Here is an 18,443-nt window from a genome sequence, read left to right as displayed (position 1 = left end):
GGTTAAATTTATTTGGCATTAGAAATTTTTTCGTTTGCCCTTATTTATAATATGTATGTATGTATGCATGCATGCACGCACGCACGCACATACACACACACACACATTAATGTTTGTTTTTATTTCAAGTTTTATATATATATATGTAAACAAAAGCAATTTAACATCAAACTAAAGGCCCACTCAGTACTTTTTAATGGAAGTTTAATGACTTTTACATGGAAATAGTTGACATCCATTTTGGTTGCCATCATGGAATTTATTGCAATGGATTTTCTACAGCCTGATGCCCTTCCTGTCACCAACTCTTCCTTGTTTGCTAGTAAGGTAGTATTTACTCATGACCAGACATATCTCAGAAGCTTGGAAACAATCTTACCACTATCATGTGATATCAAAGCAAGAAGACAATACAACACACCCACACACACAGACACATGCGCATAGGTGTGTGTGTGTGTGTGTGTATGTGTGCATGATACTTTGTCAACCCAGGGTTATAGTTGAAGACACTTGCTCAAGGTTCCACACTGTTGGACTGAACCCAAAACCATGTGGTTGAGAAACGAAATTCTTACCACACAACTATGCTTGTAGTGTTTTATACATATTTTCTTGTTTCTGTCATTTGACTGTGGCCATGCTGGAGCATCGCCTTTAGTCGGACAAATCAACCCCAGGACTTATTCTTTGTAAGCCTAATTACTTAGTATATCGGTCTCTTTTGCCACATTCCTAAGTTATGGGGATGTAAACACATCAACATCGGTTGTCAAGTGATGGTGGGGGTACTAACACACACTCACACACACACACACACACACACATACATACATACATACATATATACGGTGGGCTTCTTTCAGTTTCTGTCTACCACAAATTCACTCACAAGGCTTTGGTCGGCCAGATGCTATAGTAGAAGACACTTGCCCAAGGTGCCACACAGTGGGACTGAACCCGAAACCATGTGGTTGGTAAGCCTGCTACTTACCACACAACCACTCCTACGCCTATGTAAGACTGAACCTGAAACCATCTGGTTGGTAAACAATCTTCTTACCACGCAGTTATACCTGCACCTATACAGACAGAAAAATAGACATAAAAAGCAAAATGAAATTGTCTCCTCTCCATATCTTTTGCTAAGAATTCCTTCTCTATATGTTTCATTTCCAATGTCTCGCTATAGATTTCTTTGTATTACACATGGAATATGTCATATGTGGGGTACGCTGTTGAATTACAAAAGCTCATTTAACATATTGAATTGATTGTTCTTTGGAGAGAACATTTACCAAAATTCTTTTGCATTTATATTCTATATATTTTCTGTTAAGTTTTACAACATACAAAAATAGACTTCAACAATAATTTACAACATTAGTCATAATATTATTACAGAAATAAAAGTGAATATAATAGAATAAGTGCATAATGGAATAATGATGTAATGGAATGTTTTGTTTTGATTTTTTTTGTTTTTGAATGGTTTTAAATGATTCTGCCATCATTGTTTCAATTTGACACATGATCTCGGATCACGTTACTCAAACAAATAGTACTTTGGAGGGGGGGGGACTTTTACCCTTCAAAAAAAAAAAATGTGTATATGTGTTGATGTTCATATATATATATATATATATATATATATATATATATATATATATATATATATACATGCACACCTACATACTGTGTTTAGGCATGTGTATATATATATATATATATATATACATGCACACCTACATACTGTGTTTAGGCATGTGTATATATATATATATATATAATATATATAATATATATATATAAGCTCTACCTGCGACGATTTCATCTCAATCGAAGGAGAGGAGCTTTCTCCGTCCGGGTTGCGGATCCGTGGAACAAGCTGCCAGACGAGATGGTGAAGATGCCGACGACCGCTTTGTTCAAAGCCTCCCTTGACCTCAAGTGGCCTGAACTCTTTACATGAACACCACCCTGTACTTAACTCCATGTCCCCCTACATGGCCTTGCTATTTGCTTTTGAGCCAAATTAACTAACTAACTAACTATATATGTATATAACGTATACTTGTCTCTCTCTCCGTGTATATATATATATGTATATATATATATCACAAATAACAGACACCATAGAATAGCATCAGAGTGCAGATCATAGGTATAGGGCTCTAGAAATTGATATCACAAAATGAAACAAAAGTGTTTTTAAAATGTCTTTAATTTCAGCTCAATGATCTCATACCAAATCATCCATCAAACATAGACAACTCCAAAACGCTTGCCTTAATTATTCTGATACATAATAGTTTGAGAATGCACGCACACACACACACACACACACACCACACACACACACACACACACACACACACACACACACACACACACACACACACACACAGATTTTATTGTATTTTAAAATATTCATCACTTGTCCTTAAATCTGTTTCAGATGCAAAGTCCCAGAAAAAACCTCTTGGATCAAAGACATCATTACGATCTGGAAGCATTTCAAGTTTAAAGGGTTCAACTACGGCTCAGGTAAAAATGATGTTTTCTAACTGAATCATGTGACTTGTCTGAGATTTGTATTATTGTTATTACTATTACAAAGAGCTATGTAATCAGTTATTTTTATTGAAAACAATTGAAGAGGCAGTAGAGAGAGAGCAAGAGAGAGACAGAGACTGTCACAGTCATCATAATAATCATCATCGTTTAACGTCCGCTTTCCATGCTGGCATGGGTTGGACGATTTGACTGAGGGCTGGCAAACCAGATGGCTGTACCAGGCTCCAATCTGATCAGGCGGAGTTTCTACAGTTGGATGCCCTTCCTAACGCCAGCCACTCTGAGAGTGTAGTGGGTGCTTTTACGTGCGAATAAAAATTTTTGTGATTGAAGTACGTACATGGAATTTTCAATAATAAAAGAAATTAAAAACCTCATTTTGATTTTTGAAAAAAAGATATTTTAGAATTGGAATTTCTAAACAGTGTATACTTTAATAAGTGCTTTCTTTAAGCAAAAGTTACACACTCCAAACTAATAAATATGCTACTTTCTTTGTCATAGTATAAATTGGAAGATGGTGAATTTGCAGATCCTTTAGAATATCAGAAAAAATACCTTGTAGAATTTATTTTGGTTCTTTCCGTTCTGAATTCAAATCCCACTGGGATCAACTTTGCTTTTCTTCCCTCCAAGGTTGATAAAATGGAGCAACCTGTTAAGTAATAATCTCCTGCCCTTCAAAATTGCTGCCTTTGTATCTAAATCAAAAACCATTATAGTTGTTAGGAAGAAGGCAAAATTATGGGAGAGGACACTGTTCTCTTCAATATATCAGAAAAATCTGAAAACACTGGGTGATGTCTTTTTAGCCTAAAATTATTCTTCTCTACCAACACATGCAATTTGAATGACTTGTGTTATTTATGGCTGGTATGGGTCATTCAAGTTGCTTTACTTTCAGTACAATTCTTGTGCATGCATAAGTATTTGAGTGTGTATAAGAGTATGTATATAGGTACCGTAAATCCTCAAGTATAATCTGCATTTTTTTCCCAAAATTTAACGGTCAAAATCCCTCGTGCGTATTATATACGAGGTTAAAAACGAAAATTATTTCCTAAGCAATGTCCGAGTCTCTATTTGCTGTCAGGCAATGTTTATTCAGACGCATTTTGTGATGTCGGACGCGAAAATACCTTAAGCTAAGCCTGAAAGCAATGACATCATTAAAAAAATCATCCTTAACTTGTAATAAGCAACATTTATTAAACATTATTAGTGTTATTTCTTTATTTTCTGCAAACAAAATACACAAAAATGCTACACGTTTGCATTATGTTATATATACAATAATAATAAAGGACGTTACCGTATACATTTTTACAAACCATGGACGTTATATAGACCTCCTTGACTCAAGTTCGAGAAGGGGTGCATATTATACACAAGATTTGGGTTTTTCAGAGGTACAGCCCCCTAAAAATCCCCTGTGTATTATACTCAAGGATTTACGGTATTTACATTGTGTAATATATAGTCATTATATATATTTCAGGTTTGTGGTTTAGTGGTTAGGTTGTTGGATTCATGATGAGATTTTGGTTTCAATTCCTGGATTGGCAGCATATTGTGTTCTTGAGCAAAACATTTAGTTTCACATTGCTCCAGTCCACCCAGTTAACAAAAATGAGTATTCCTGCAATGGGCTGGCATCCCATCCAAGGGTTTACATATGTGTCACAGAAACCTAAAAATTGGCCCTAGGAGTCTATATTACCCAAGAAAAATCTCATATTTCATAAATCGATAAATGTATATTTTTTTTTTTAAATACATATATAGGTGCAGGTGTAGCTGTGTGGTAAGAAGCTTGCTTCTCAACCACATGGTTCCAGGTTCAGTTCCACTGTGTGACACCTTGGGCAAGTATCTTCTACTATAGCCTTGGGCCAACCAAAGCCTTTTGAGTGGATTTATTAGAAGGAAACTGAAAGAAGCCTGTTGTATATATGTATGTATCTATGTGTGTGTTTTCCCCCCATCACTACTTGATAACAAGTGTTGGTGTGTTTGTGTCCCCATAACTTAGCGGTCTGGCAAAAGAGACTGATAGGATAAGTACTAGGCTCAAAAAATGTCATGAGATCCATTTGTTCATCTAAAACCCTTCAAGGCAGTGCTCCAGCATGGCCACAGTAAATTGACTGGAACAAGTAAAAAAAAAATAAAAGAATAAAAATATATATATAAGAAAAACTAGGTGCAGGCATTGTCTTTTGGTAAAAAGTTTGCTACCTAATCACATGGTTCTGAGTTCAATCCCAATGCAAGTCACCTTGACCATGTGTCTTCTGCTTTAGTCCCAGGCCAATGAAAACCCTGTGAGTGGATTTGGTAGGTGGAAACTGACCCCTGTTGTACTCTTTTACCCCAACTTTCTCTCACTCTTTCTTCCTGTTTCTTGAGTAATGCTGCAATGGACTGGCATCCCATCCAGCTGGGGGGAACCCATACGCCACAGAAACTGGGAAACCGGACCCATGAGCCTGGCTCGGCTTGAAAAGGACGCATAAATAAATAAAATTACATGCTCATACATATAATGCATGTAGACTTATATACATTTATTTGTGTATTAGTGTATATTAACCCTTTCGTTACTGTATTTATTTTGAGATGCTCTGTGTTTCTTTCAATTACTTTGAAATATAACAAAGAATTTAGTAAAATAACTTTGTTATCATTCAGCTAGTGTTAGGAACATAAATTGTGATTAAAGTTTGGTGGAAGTATTTTAATTCAAAACTCATGAAAACAAGACATTTGTATTCAGAGCCAGAGCTGGTTTTAGCCGGGTTGGTATTGAAAGGGTTAATATTTAACAGAAGCAACAGAGTGACTTAAGGGCCGAGAGCTTCTTGCATCTGCTAAATATCAATAGAATTATACACATACTCATATTTTGAGATCTGTTTTTCCTGTTTCCACCACAATACCTCTGTATGTGTGTGGATAGACAGATTAGATAGATGTGTATATGTACAAACATACGCGCACACACACACATACATGTGTATATATTAAGATGAGTTGATGTTGTCATTGTCACACCATTGCTCATGTGATATAACTTGTCAGTTTATTGCTTTGATTGGTTCGTGTTGTTGCCGCTCTTGTCATGGTTGTAGAAGTAATGGGTTGGTGAAATTTTGATAAATAATTATAATATCATCTATTCCCATATATATATATATATATATACTAGCAGTATCGCCCGCCGTTGCTCGGGTTTGTTAGGGAAATAACTATATAAGCATTTTTAGAGAGTTATAGCCAAAAAATATCAAAAAAATGCATTAAAAATGGGAAAAAAATTATGGTAAATTTTTTTTTAAATCGTTGACTCATCGTAGACATTTTTAAAGAGTTACTTCCCTTATATAATAGCGAAAAAATGCATTAAAATGGAAAAAATTATGGTAAATTTTTTTTTAAATCGTTGACTCATCGTAGACATTTTTAAAGAGTTACTTCCCTTATATAATATCGAAAAAATGCTTTAAAATGGAAAAAATGATGGTAAATTTTTTTTTAAATCATAGACTCATCATAGACGCGCGCTAATACCCAGAAGGGCTCGATATGAATCATGACTATAAGATACCCGGTTTTGGTTAAACTGCACCGCAAAATGTGGGAGTAGTTAGGAATCTAAATCGTAGGAGACAGACACACAACTTGACTTTTATATATAAAGATATATATATATATATTTGTCCACCATGTTTTGTCTCCATCTGTCCTTTTGTAGCTTCACTCTCTCCTTACCTCTCTCTTTCTCTCTATTCATGTGTGTGTGCATGTCTTTTATCTTTTACCTGTTTCAGTATTAGTCTGTGGCCATGCTGGAGCAATGCTTTGAAGAACTTTTAGCCAAATGAATCGACCCCCAGTACTTTTTTCTTTAGCTTGGTACTTATTCTATTGGTTGTCTTTTGCTGAACCACTAAGCTACAGGGACATAAACTCACCAACACCAGTTGTCAAGCAGTGGTGGAGGACAAAAGGCATATACACACCCACATATACATACATTAATATATATATATATATATATATATATATATATAATATATATATAATGGCTTCTTTCAGTTTCTATCTACCAAATCCATTCATAAGGCTTTGGTCAACCCAAGGTGTCATGCAGTGGGACTGAACCCAGAACCATGTGGTTGGGAAGCAAGCTTCTTACCACACAGCCACCCATATGCTATAGGTGTCTACATTATTGTTTCAATAACCACTTTTCCATGCTTGCATGCATCAGATAGAGTTCATTGAGGCAGGTTTTCTACTGCTAAATGTCCTTCAAGTTGCCAACCCTTACCTATTTCCAAGCAGGGTAATATTTCCTCATTGCCAGGTATGTCTATGCAAGGCGGCGGAAATGAATGGAAACTGCTTGTATGACAGTGACACTCATTTACGACGATCACAAAATGTTGAAACAAAGATACACAAACACACATATGCAGAAATACATACACACACACGTGTGTGTGTGTGTGTGTGTATGACAGGCTTCATTCAACTTCCATCTACCAAATCTACTTGATGCTTTGTTATTGTAACAAAACCTCCATAAGCAAGAAACCTCTAATTTATTCCATTATTGAGTTCTCATTGTACCTGTCCGCCTTGTTTCACCATGTCTAGTTTGTTTGTGAGAGAGAAAAACAGTCGCCCATCTACTCACACACACACACACACACACACACACATACACGCACGCACACAATGACTCTTCAATCTGAACTGACATGAACAGCAATAAAAGCAACAACATCCTTAGTTATACAAACCTCCTTACAGTATAATTGACCTCAACAATATGTCATACACTCTGCTATTCTTACTAAAAGCACTCTTATTTACTTCCCCAATTGTTTCCTGTTGCAATTTCTATTTAAATCTTGCCAAATTCAGGCGTAATTCTTACTATTTCGTGGGCATTATTCAAATTAGTTTCTTTGTGTTTACGGTTTTATGTTCTTTGTGTGTGTTTTTCTTTCTTCCTTCTCAAAGAGACAAAAAAAAAAGATAGTGGGTGCTGGGGTGACAATAAGAGATATTTAATTAATTTTAAATAATGGCATCTGGTAGTGAGTTACAGAATGAACGCTTATATATCATCATCATCATCATCATTGTTTAATGTCTGTCTTCCATGCTGGCATGGGTTGGACGGTATAACAGGAGCCGGTTAAGCAGACAACTACACCAGGCAAGCTGGCAGAAACATTAGCACGCCAGGTGAAATGCTTAGCGGTATTTCGTCTGCCATTACGTTCTGAGTTCAAATTCCACCGAGGTCAACTTTGCCTTTCTGCGTTTAGCCCCTTGTGGGTAGTAAAGAAATAGGTATTTCATCTGCCATTATGTTCTGAGTTCAAGTTCTGCCGAGGTCGACTTTACTTTCATCCTTTCAGGGTCGATAAATTCAGTACCAGTTACGCACTGGGGCCAATGTAATCGACTTAATCCCTTTGTCTGTCCTTGTTTGTCCCCTCTATGTTAAGCCCCTTGTAGGCAATAAAAAATTTTTAAAAAAAGACTACACCAGGCTATTGTGTCTGTTTTGGCATGGTTTTTACAGCTGGATGCCCCTCCTAATACTAACCACTCCATAGAGTGGACTCAGTGCTTTTTATGTGGCATCAGCACAGGCGAGGTCAATTTTGGCATGGTTTTTACAGCTGGATGTCCTTCCAAATACCAACCACTTTACAGTGTGAACTGGATGCTTTTTACGTGGCACCAGCACTGGCAGGGTCACCAAGTAACTTGCAAGACAAAGATCCTTTGGGAGGGGATGTAGCATTGGAGGAGGGGATCTTGTGTCAGATGATGAAAGGCTAGAGTGTGACAAAGACAAAGAAGCAGAAACAGGTGTCTTGCTATAGATGAGGTACATGGTTACCCGGCTAGAGAGAAAGGTAATAAGAAAGAGGACAGAAACAGGTGTACTGCTGTAAATGGGATACTTAGTTACCTAGCCAGAGGGAAGAGCAACTCACACACACAGGGACACAGGTGTGTCTACCTGTGTGTTTGCTTGTGTTTATGGTCTGTCATCCTATATTTATTTTTCGTGTCTACTCACATAGAAACACACAGGCATGCCCTTAAGAAATGTATAAATTTTTTATAGACATAAATAATGTTATGTAATAAGAATTATAATTAGTAGAACCCTTTCTTATTTTGGCTCAAGATCAGTAATTTTGAGGAGGAGGTTTGATTTGATATTGAGCCCTGTGCTTAACTGGTGCATATTTTAATGACTCCAAAGCAATAAATGGCTAAGTTGACCCCAGCAGAATTTGAACTCAGAACATAAAGCTCGAAGAAATAATGCAAAGCATTTTGACCAGTGTGCTAAAAATTCTGCCACCTCATCATAATAATAATCTTTTCTACTCTAAGCACAAGGCCTGAAATTTTGGGTAAGGTGAGACAGTCAATTAGATTGACCCCAGTATGCAACTGGTACTTAATTTATCGACTCTGAAAGGATGAAAGGCAAAGTCAACCTCGACGAAATTTGAACTCAGAACCTAAAGACAGACAAAATACCGCAAAGCATTTCACTAACGTTTCCGCCAGCTTGCCACCTATAATAATAATAAGAAGAAATTCTGACTTAAACATTTTGAATTCTAATTTAGAAATTAACTAATGTATATCTATAGACTTTCTATTTATATAACATTATCATGTTGGTATAAGGGCAATAAAGAATTCCATCAAAGAATCTAAGAGTACTAAGAATACATGCATACATCTACACACGTACATGCAGATGAGTGTGTGTGTGTGTGTGTGTGTATATTCTCAGCCAAAACAGTCCGACAAACGAGAACATGAAACTCTGAGTAACAGTTTTTGTGATGTCTTTGCAGCTTTATTAATAAAGCATACTACTCTACCTCTGGTATTTGAGTACTGTTTTTAGCACTTTGTTTCACATTTATGTGCTTACTCTGGTGTGTGTGTGTATATATATATATTTATATGAGGACAAGTGTCTTCTGCTATAGTCTCAAGCTGAACAAATCCTTGTGAGTGGATTTGGTAGATGGAAACTAAAAGAAGCTTGTTGTATATATATGTGTATGTGTGTGTATGTCTGTATGTGTTTGTCCACCAACACCACCACCGCTTGACAACCAGTGTTGGTGTGTTTATGTCCCTGTTACCTAGCAGTTAAACAAGAAAACTAATAGAATTAAGTGCCAGGCTTAATAAGAAAATAAATACTGGAGTTGATTAGTTCAACTAAAATTCCTCCAGGTGGTGCCCCAACATGGTCGCCATCTAAAGACTGAAACAAGTACTAAAGATAAAAGATATGTTCTAGTTCATTATATAAACTACCACAGTGATTTGTAACGTAGGTACCACCGGTAACTCCTGCAATACAGAAAAAAAAAAATATTCACAAACACACATACACATATGTATATACATATATACTACAGGCTTCTTTCAGTTTCCGTCTACCAATCCACTCACAAGGCTTTGGTCAGCCCAAGGTGTCACGTAGTGGGACTGAACCCAGACCATGTGGTTCGTAAGCAAGTTACTTACCACACAACCACTCCTACGCCTATGTACTGTATAAACTTTGATGGCTTTTCTTTTATAAAATATATTTTATTGAAAGCAGCACTCCAATCATGGAGATGACAGTGACTTGCACCCTTCTAATATCAAGAACCTCATCTCTCGTCTTCTGATGAATTCCATGTATCCACAACTATTTATTCAAATTGAAAAAACCATCCGAGAAATACAAAGAAACGCCTTCTGACATTTCCAAAAATCCAAATAATGTAATTTGCATCACAGTAATGTGAGGCTCCAAAAAAAAAAAAGGAAAGCGTCACCAGTGATTCCTATGGCAGGCAAAGTGTTAAACATATTATTCATTAAAATAGATTTTTTTTATTTCCTAGCTTATTCATAGTTGCTAATAAGATGTAAGGGAGAATACTTCATAAGTGATTTTACCAAGTAGTCTTTCCTTGATATTATTATTATCATTATTCAGGAATGGTTGAGTTGTAAGAATGAAGTAAATTACCAGTAGAAGGATAGTTTTGTATGTCTACATTCAGAGTTCAAATACACGTAGTGCCAATTTTGTTTTTTTATCTTTGAGTCTGCAAAGTGCTGTAATTTTTGGTACAATTATAGCCACATTTGGGGGTGTATGAGAGGAGTTGGTCTGGTTTTTTTTGTTGTTTTCTAAATAATTTTAATAATTTAGAGAATGAGAGAATTGGTAGTATGTTTGTTACACAGAATATTTTGTGCTCTTTTGTTAATATCATTTTATATCTGAGCTCAAATCTTCATTATTTATCCACAAAGTGGAACCAAACCAAAGTGTGTAACTGTGACACAAACTTCTTAATCACATATTCACACTACATATCTCTCTCTCTCTCTCTCTCTCTCTCTCTCTCTCTATCTATCGCTCTCTCTCTCTCCTCTCTCTCTCTCTCTCTCTCTCTCTCTATCTCTCTCTCTCTCTCTCTCTCCTCTCTCTCTCGATCTCTCTCTCTCTCTCTCTCTCTCTCTCATATAGCTGGAATTTGAGAAGTACAGGGTTCAATTTTCAGTAAAAGCCTGGTAGACACTTATTTTTTTTTTCCATCTGTTAAGTTATTTACCTGATCTTTTTGACTTGCCTTCAGGGCCATCTTGTGTTCAAGAATTCTTTTATTTTCTTTAGAATTCCAACTCACTTAGTGCATCTGTTTGTTAACAAGATGACCTCTCTCTCTCACACACACACACACATATCATCATCATCATCGTTTAACATCCGCTTTCCATGTTAGCATGGGGTGGACGGTTCAACTGGGGTCTGTGAAGCCAGAAGGCTGCACCAGGCCAGTCAGATCTGGCAGTGTTTCTACAGCTGGATGCCCTTCCTAGCGCCAACCACTATGAGAGTGTAGTGGGTTTTTTTATGTGCCACCGACACAGGTGCCAGACGAGGCTGGCAGACGGCCACGCTCGGATGGTGTTTTCTTATGTGTCACCGACACAGGTGCCAGACGAGGCTGGCGAACGGCCACGCTCGGATGGTGCTTGTTACGTGCCCTCAGCACGGAGGCCAGTCGATGCGGTACTGGCTACGGTCACGTTCGGATGGATTTCTTATGTGCCACCGGCACTGGTACCACAAGGATACAAATTCCATATATATATGTATATATATATATATATATATATATATATTTTCACACACAAGCATCATCTTAATTAATATCCTTTTTCAATGGCTGGATGGTTTGATAGAGTTCAACAAACCAGAGGACTGCATTGAGCTCCATAGTCTGTTTTCATATGGTTTCTACAACTGAATGCCCCTCCTAATGCCAGCCACTTTACAGTGTATACTGAGTCCCTTTTTTTTTCATGACACCAGCACAAGTGAAGTCACTATGTAGCCCAGAAGACGAAGAAAAGAGCTTCCAACTGAGTGAAGTTTTAGTAGAGAGGGAGGTAGCATTATACCAAATGTTGAGAGGCATGAGGTGTGATAGAGGTACAGGCATAGGTGTCATATTATAGAAGAGATACATGTATTATATAAAAAAGTATATGGTAGTAGAAAACTGTGATGGTGGTGATGAGGTGTCAAAGAATGCTCTCGAGATACAAGGTAAAGTATAAGAGTGATATGACCTGAGTATGGGAAGGTGAGGGTGAATAAGTTCATTAGTGTTCAAAAGGAGAGTGACAGATAGTTGGCAGTAGAGGTAAATGTAGTGAGTGGAACATGGATGGAGTGTGATTAATGGTAAATATCAGTCTGAGAGGAGGAAGGTTAGAGAATAGGAGTGACTTAGGAAGAAGAAGGTGTTAAGTGGTGGTTACAGAAATTGAGGAGAGTAGCAATATATAAAACTGTAGGTAGATCAGGAGAAAAATTATGTGCTGGGTAGAAAAGTGGAGTGTGTGAGGGATGTACAGTGACAGAAGAATATTAGAAGTTTAGAAGTATGTAGGGGTGGCTATAGTGAGTGTCGGACAAAGGTTTGGGTGCAGACCCACTGACAGCAGATATGTGAGGCTGATGAGAATGATAGTAGATAAGAGGAGGTGTTGAAGATGAGATATGGCAGTTCAAAGTTATTGCTTAGAAGAGACGGAAAGATAACTGGAAGCAAAGAAAGGGGCAGCTGGTAAAGTGGGGATGATACTGATATTGAGGAATGGATGTCGAGAGAAGAGAAAGTAACTGGGAGCACAAAGGGAGATAAATATATATTTCTGCGTGTATGACTGAAGCAGCTGAGAGACATAGTTATATGAGTGGAAGGATGAATGGTAAGAATGAGAGAGGAACAGATTGGGTACAGATTCAGGGTCCAGTGAATGAACAAGCATAAACATAATGCTTTCAGGCCTTTTCACTGTGATGGTCATACCTTATCTTTTATAGTGTATTGTCAATCATCTCAATCTTTTATCATCTCTATAAGGCTCAACTTCCAGAAATCATTCTTTTATTACTTCGTCCCATGTCTTTCTAAGTTTGCTTCTCCCCCAAGCTTCATTTACATTTAATGATCAGTACTTTTTTTATGTAGCTATCCTCCTCCAAATGCATCACATGACCATATTGGCACAGTTTTCTCTCTTACACATTTCAAATGGTTCCATTTATGTTCAGTTTTTCTCTCAACACATTCGTGCTCTGTTGTACATGCATACTGACGTTGCCCGTCCAATGGAGTATACTAGCTTCATTCTTTCTAGCTTTTGTATGTCCTCTGCATTCACTGCCCACCTCTCACAACCAAGAATTGTTGCTGTTCATACACAAGGATCATATAATCTGCATTTCACTCTGAGAGAGAGAGAGAGATTTTACAGAGGTAATAGCTCTTTAGACTTTATCCAACCATTTCTTATTCTGGTGATTATGCTTTCAGAACATCCTCCTCCATTGCTAATTAGGTCAACTAGGTAACAGAAACTATCAACTACAGCCAAAGATCGTTTTGGATATTCAAGAAAATCTATTTCTCATGTGTTATTCGTGTTTATTATTCCTGCATATCTGCCACACATGCAATTACTACTTTGTTAACATTTCTGTGATTCTAGAATTTCTACCTACACCTCTTCTACATATAGAACCAGACCATTTTCATGAAGAGATTAGTGTACTGTTTGTTTTCCTGCTTACTAGGACTTTAATAGTTTTTTTAACTTAATGTTAAGGCCCCTTAATTCCAGGTTTTGCTTCCACACCAACATTTTTTTTCTTAATTCTACCACATATTCCACTTGGTAGTTCCTAAGAGCAACCAATCTTAAATTTCCCTGTTATGGCCTGGAGGGCTTTATTGAATGGGAGGGGATTGAGAACTGTGACCTAATTAACTCCTATCTCTACACTAAATTCATTGTTGTACTCATTGCTAACTCTTGGCTTACAGACAGCACCCCTCTACATGGATTAAATGGCTCTCACCAGCCATTCATCTACATCTACTAGCTTCCTTAGAGACCACTAAATGAAGAAACAAAGGACCCCGTCGAAGGTTTTCTTCAGGTCAACTAATGCCAAGTACAATTAATTACTTTTTAGCTAAATATTTCTCTTGCAGTTTTAGTAGAAAGAAGGCATCTCCCTGGCACAAAACCACACTGCATCTCGTCTAGGTTAACACTCTTTCGAATTAATTCACACACACACACACACACATACATGCATGTAGGCACAGTACAATCTAAATGCTTCAGGATTTAGTCCTGCTGCTTGGCATCTTGGATAGATGTCATGTTCTAGAAGTTTTGGTTGATTTTATGCATTGTGAGTGAAATTAGTTAAGCAGAACTTGTGCAGAGACCCATCAGATAGATTTTTTTTTTTTTTTTTGGTCAGTCAAAATGTGACACAGTGTCATACTGATTCTGCCTTAGAACTACATTCTGAGTACACATATCTGGAATACTCAGCCAATTAAACAATAATTCAATGAACAGAAAATTTTGTGAGTGGGTTTATATCTATACAAGTTCTCTCTCATATTTATATATATATATTCATACGACAGCAAGCAATCTGCAAAACTTCAAACTCACTGTTAACTTTCTCTTTGTAAAAATCAAAAAATATGTACTCTACTAAAAAGTACTGAGTAATATTTCTGTTTAATATTAAATTGCTTTTATATATATATATATATTCATATATCATCATCATAATCATTTAACGTCCGTTTTCCATGCTAGCAAGAATTGGACAATTTGACTGACATCTGGTGAACCAGATGGCTGCACCAGACTCCAACCTAGTCTGGCAAGATTTCTACAGTTGGATGCCATTCCTAATGCCAACCACTCCGAGAGTGTAATGGGTGCTTTTATGTGCCTCCGGCACGAGGGCCGGTCAGGCAGTACTGGCAACGGCCATGCTCAAATGGTGCCTTTTATGTGCCACCTGCACAGGAGGAATAAAAATAGACCTTGTGTGTTTTAAATATGTTTTTAAGCCAAGACAATGTGAGTTATAAAAATTAATAGCACAGTTCAATGGTATGTACTTTTACCTGATACGTCTATGTTTCAGGGTTAACACCCCTTTTTCAGGAAATCTTTAGAAGAAGGTATTATTAATTTTATAACTTGCATTGTTTTGGCTTAAAAACATATCAAACATATCTTGCAAACTATACACCTTTACTATATATATATATAATCTGCATTCATAACAACTCAAGTTACTAACTGCAGGCTATAAAGAAATATTTGTGGGGGATAAGTGATCTTCTATATGGGAAAACCTCACAACCCTCACCAACAAATTATTATTGTTCCTGAATGTTGTTACTACGGACTGCTCAAAGCTTACAAATTTCCTACACTTAGATCCTCACATTTTACAATTACATATTAATATGTATGTATGCATGCATTATCATCATTATTTAATGTTCATTTTCCATGATAGATTTAGTTGAGGCACATGTTTTTCTGGTTGGATGCTCTTCTGTCATCACCTATTTTCAAGTAAGGTAATATTTTTCACATTGCTAGACATTTTCTTCATGGAAGACTGCAAATGAACAACCTTGCGTATATGACCATCTTGTAATGTCTAGACAAGGGCACACACACACACACATTGGGCTTCTCTCAGTTTCTGCCTGCCAAATCCACTCACAAGGCTTTGGTTGGCCTTGTACTATAGTAAAAGACTCTTGCTCAAGGTGCCATGCAGTGGGATTGAACCCAAGACCACTTGATTGAGAAACTTCTTAACCCTTTTGATACCAACCCGCCTGAAACCGCCTCTGGCTCTGTAGTACAAATGTCTTGTTTTCAAAAGTTCTGAATTAAAATCTTCCACCAAACCTTAGTCACAATTTATGTTCCTAACTCTAGCTTAAAGATAAACTAAATTATTTTACTAATTTTTCGTTATATTTAAAATTAATTGAAAGAAACACAGAATATCTCAACAGAAATATGGTAACAAAAGGGTTAAGCACCACATAGTTGTTTTCAAGCATAAAAAATTCATGAATTTTGCAACATCATTGTAAAGTAAAAAAATAAAAATCAGTAGTTGACGGGTATTGCAATTTCTCTTATTTCCTCTCCTCTCCTTATCTATTCCTATAATTATGAATGTAGGTTCCTGAAGACAAAATGCTAATAAACTACTGCTATAATTTCATTCACCATTTGTTCCCTGTTTCCACAGTTACATTGATTGATTCACAACCTTAAATGAGAATCCTAATCTCTTCACACTCAACCTTTCCTCATCCATCATATAATAATGACCAGCTGACAAGGTTCTGAATCATTGCTTCGTCATAGTCATTTTTTTTTTTTGTTTTGTTTTTTTAAACATTAATTCAGTAAATAAAGATGCCTATGTATGCTGTAAGGGAAAGCTAATTCTGCAAGAACACTTCAAGTTGCTGTTATGACTCATCTCCTCATCATAGCTATTGCATTTCTGGCCCTGGTTGTATTTTAATATTTCTGCAATCCTGACAGAAATATGCCAGATCAGTTTGTTTAGTATTACTCTTTTACTTGTTTCAGTCATTTGACTGTGGCCATGCTGGAGCACTGCTTTCAGTTGAGCAAATCAACCCCAGGACTTATTCTTTGTAAGCCTAGTACTCATTCTGTCGGTCTCTTTTGCCAAACCGCTAAGTAACGGGGATGTAAACACACCAGCATTGGTTGTCAAGCAATGTTGGAGGGAAACAAACGCAGACACACAAACATATACGCACACACATACATATATATATATATATATATAATATATATATATATATATATATATATATATATATATATACACACACATACATATATACGACAGGCTTCTCTCAGTTTCCATCTACCAAATCTACTCACAAGGCTTTGGTCGGCCCGAGGCTATAGTAGAAGACACTGCCCAAGGTACCATGCAGTGGGACTGAACCCGGAACCATGTGGTTCGTAAGCAAGCTACTTACCACACAGCCACTCCTATGCCTATTGTTTACAGTTTTTATAATATTTTTAGTTCTAACTCTTCAATATATATAAAATGGTATTAAATTTATATATGTATAGTTGTATAAATAAAGTGATATATAGTTAAATAACTATAGTTTTATATACATATATTATTGATTGCACATAGATAATGTATTTTGTTTAAATGCCCTTTTTCTGTGGGATAGCATCCTGGGAAAGCTCCCTACACAATGCCAAGTGTTAAAGTACACCAAATGTCCTAGACCAGATGAGACAACTTACCCCAAAGTGATCAAGAATAGTAGATTCTGATTGTGACTTATCAATACCATGTACCATCATGACTTATCAATACCATCACCTTGAAATTAAATAAATTGCTGGTTCAGGACTTATATATATATACAAATAGAATGAAGTTTATTTGCTGATGTGCTGTGGCTTATAAACATTGTTTTGTAGTTTTACTGAGCCTTGAAAATTTTAGTTGTCACTGTTGTTTATCTCAGGCCAGCCCCAACCGAGCAAACTTATAACCAAAAGCATTCTTGTCTTGACCATCCTATCAAGAATTGCACTTCCTTTTTCTTAACATAAATATATGTATTTGGAGAAGATCTGGCTGCTAAATGACCATAGAGGGGCATCCTTGTTGATGTAGGAAGTGTTTAGTAATTTCTTTAGTTATGAAACAGTAATTATAAAATGTTTATGACATTACTTACGATATAATGTAACAATTACAGTGTGTTATGACATTACTTATGATACTACCTAGCTATTATACAAGCGTTATGACTTCAACTATGCTGTTGTTGTACATATTTAGGAGTGGTGGTGTTTTGTAGAGATATCTTTGCTTTGCTATCATTGAGTAAGACTAAATTAAGTCTCCACTCTACTTTACAATATATTGATATTGTTGAGTAAGACTAAGTTGTCATGTTTCCACTCCATTTCACAAGATATCCAGGATGTCTGCTTCTGAAAGAGGTACTGAACAGATCAGAATTATTAAAGATTACACATGCAGTGAATTTCAATTCTATTTATTATTGTTTTGTTGTTCATTAATATGAAAATATTGATAATTTCCATATATCTAATAATGCCGTTTTGTATTTCAGCCCACATCAAAGAGCATGAATACCAAAAACCCCTCCACATGGACAAATGACAAAAATGTAATAAACAAATCCCTCACCATACAGAGCAGTAAGTAAAAAGAAAATCATTTGTTATTCTTTGGGAATATTTTTCTCCATTCTTTGGCGGAATAATTAATCAATACTCTAGGATATTTTAAATTACATTTCTTCTCCTCCACATGATTTTACTTTGAA

General features: G+C 36.4%; 1 protein-coding gene across 5 annotated transcripts in view; it reads left to right on the top strand.

Annotated features, from left to right (window-relative positions):
* LOC115222505 (calponin homology domain-containing protein DDB_G0272472) overlaps window positions 1–18,443 on the top strand; it is a 281,038-nt gene that overhangs the window by 168,917 nt on the left and 93,678 nt on the right. For 4 of the 5 annotated variants that reach the window (XM_036511598.1, XM_029792736.2, XM_036511595.1 and 1 more), the window contains 2 exons: window positions 2,459–2,547; window positions 18,228–18,315. In XM_036511598.1, the coding sequence (XP_036367491.1) occupies window positions 2,459–2,547; window positions 18,228–18,315 (177 nt within the window). Of the gene's footprint in view, window positions 1–2,456; window positions 2,548–18,227; window positions 18,316–18,443 lie in introns of all 5 variants that reach the window. The other variant, XM_036511597.1, reaches the window with a different exon arrangement.

Source organism: Octopus sinensis, linkage group LG20 (genome assembly GCF_006345805.1).
Source record: "Octopus sinensis linkage group LG20, ASM634580v1, whole genome shotgun sequence".
Classification (NCBI taxonomy): Eukaryota; Metazoa; Mollusca; class Cephalopoda; order Octopoda; family Octopodidae; genus Octopus; species Octopus sinensis.
This window is presented reverse-complemented; position numbering and strand designations above follow the sequence as displayed.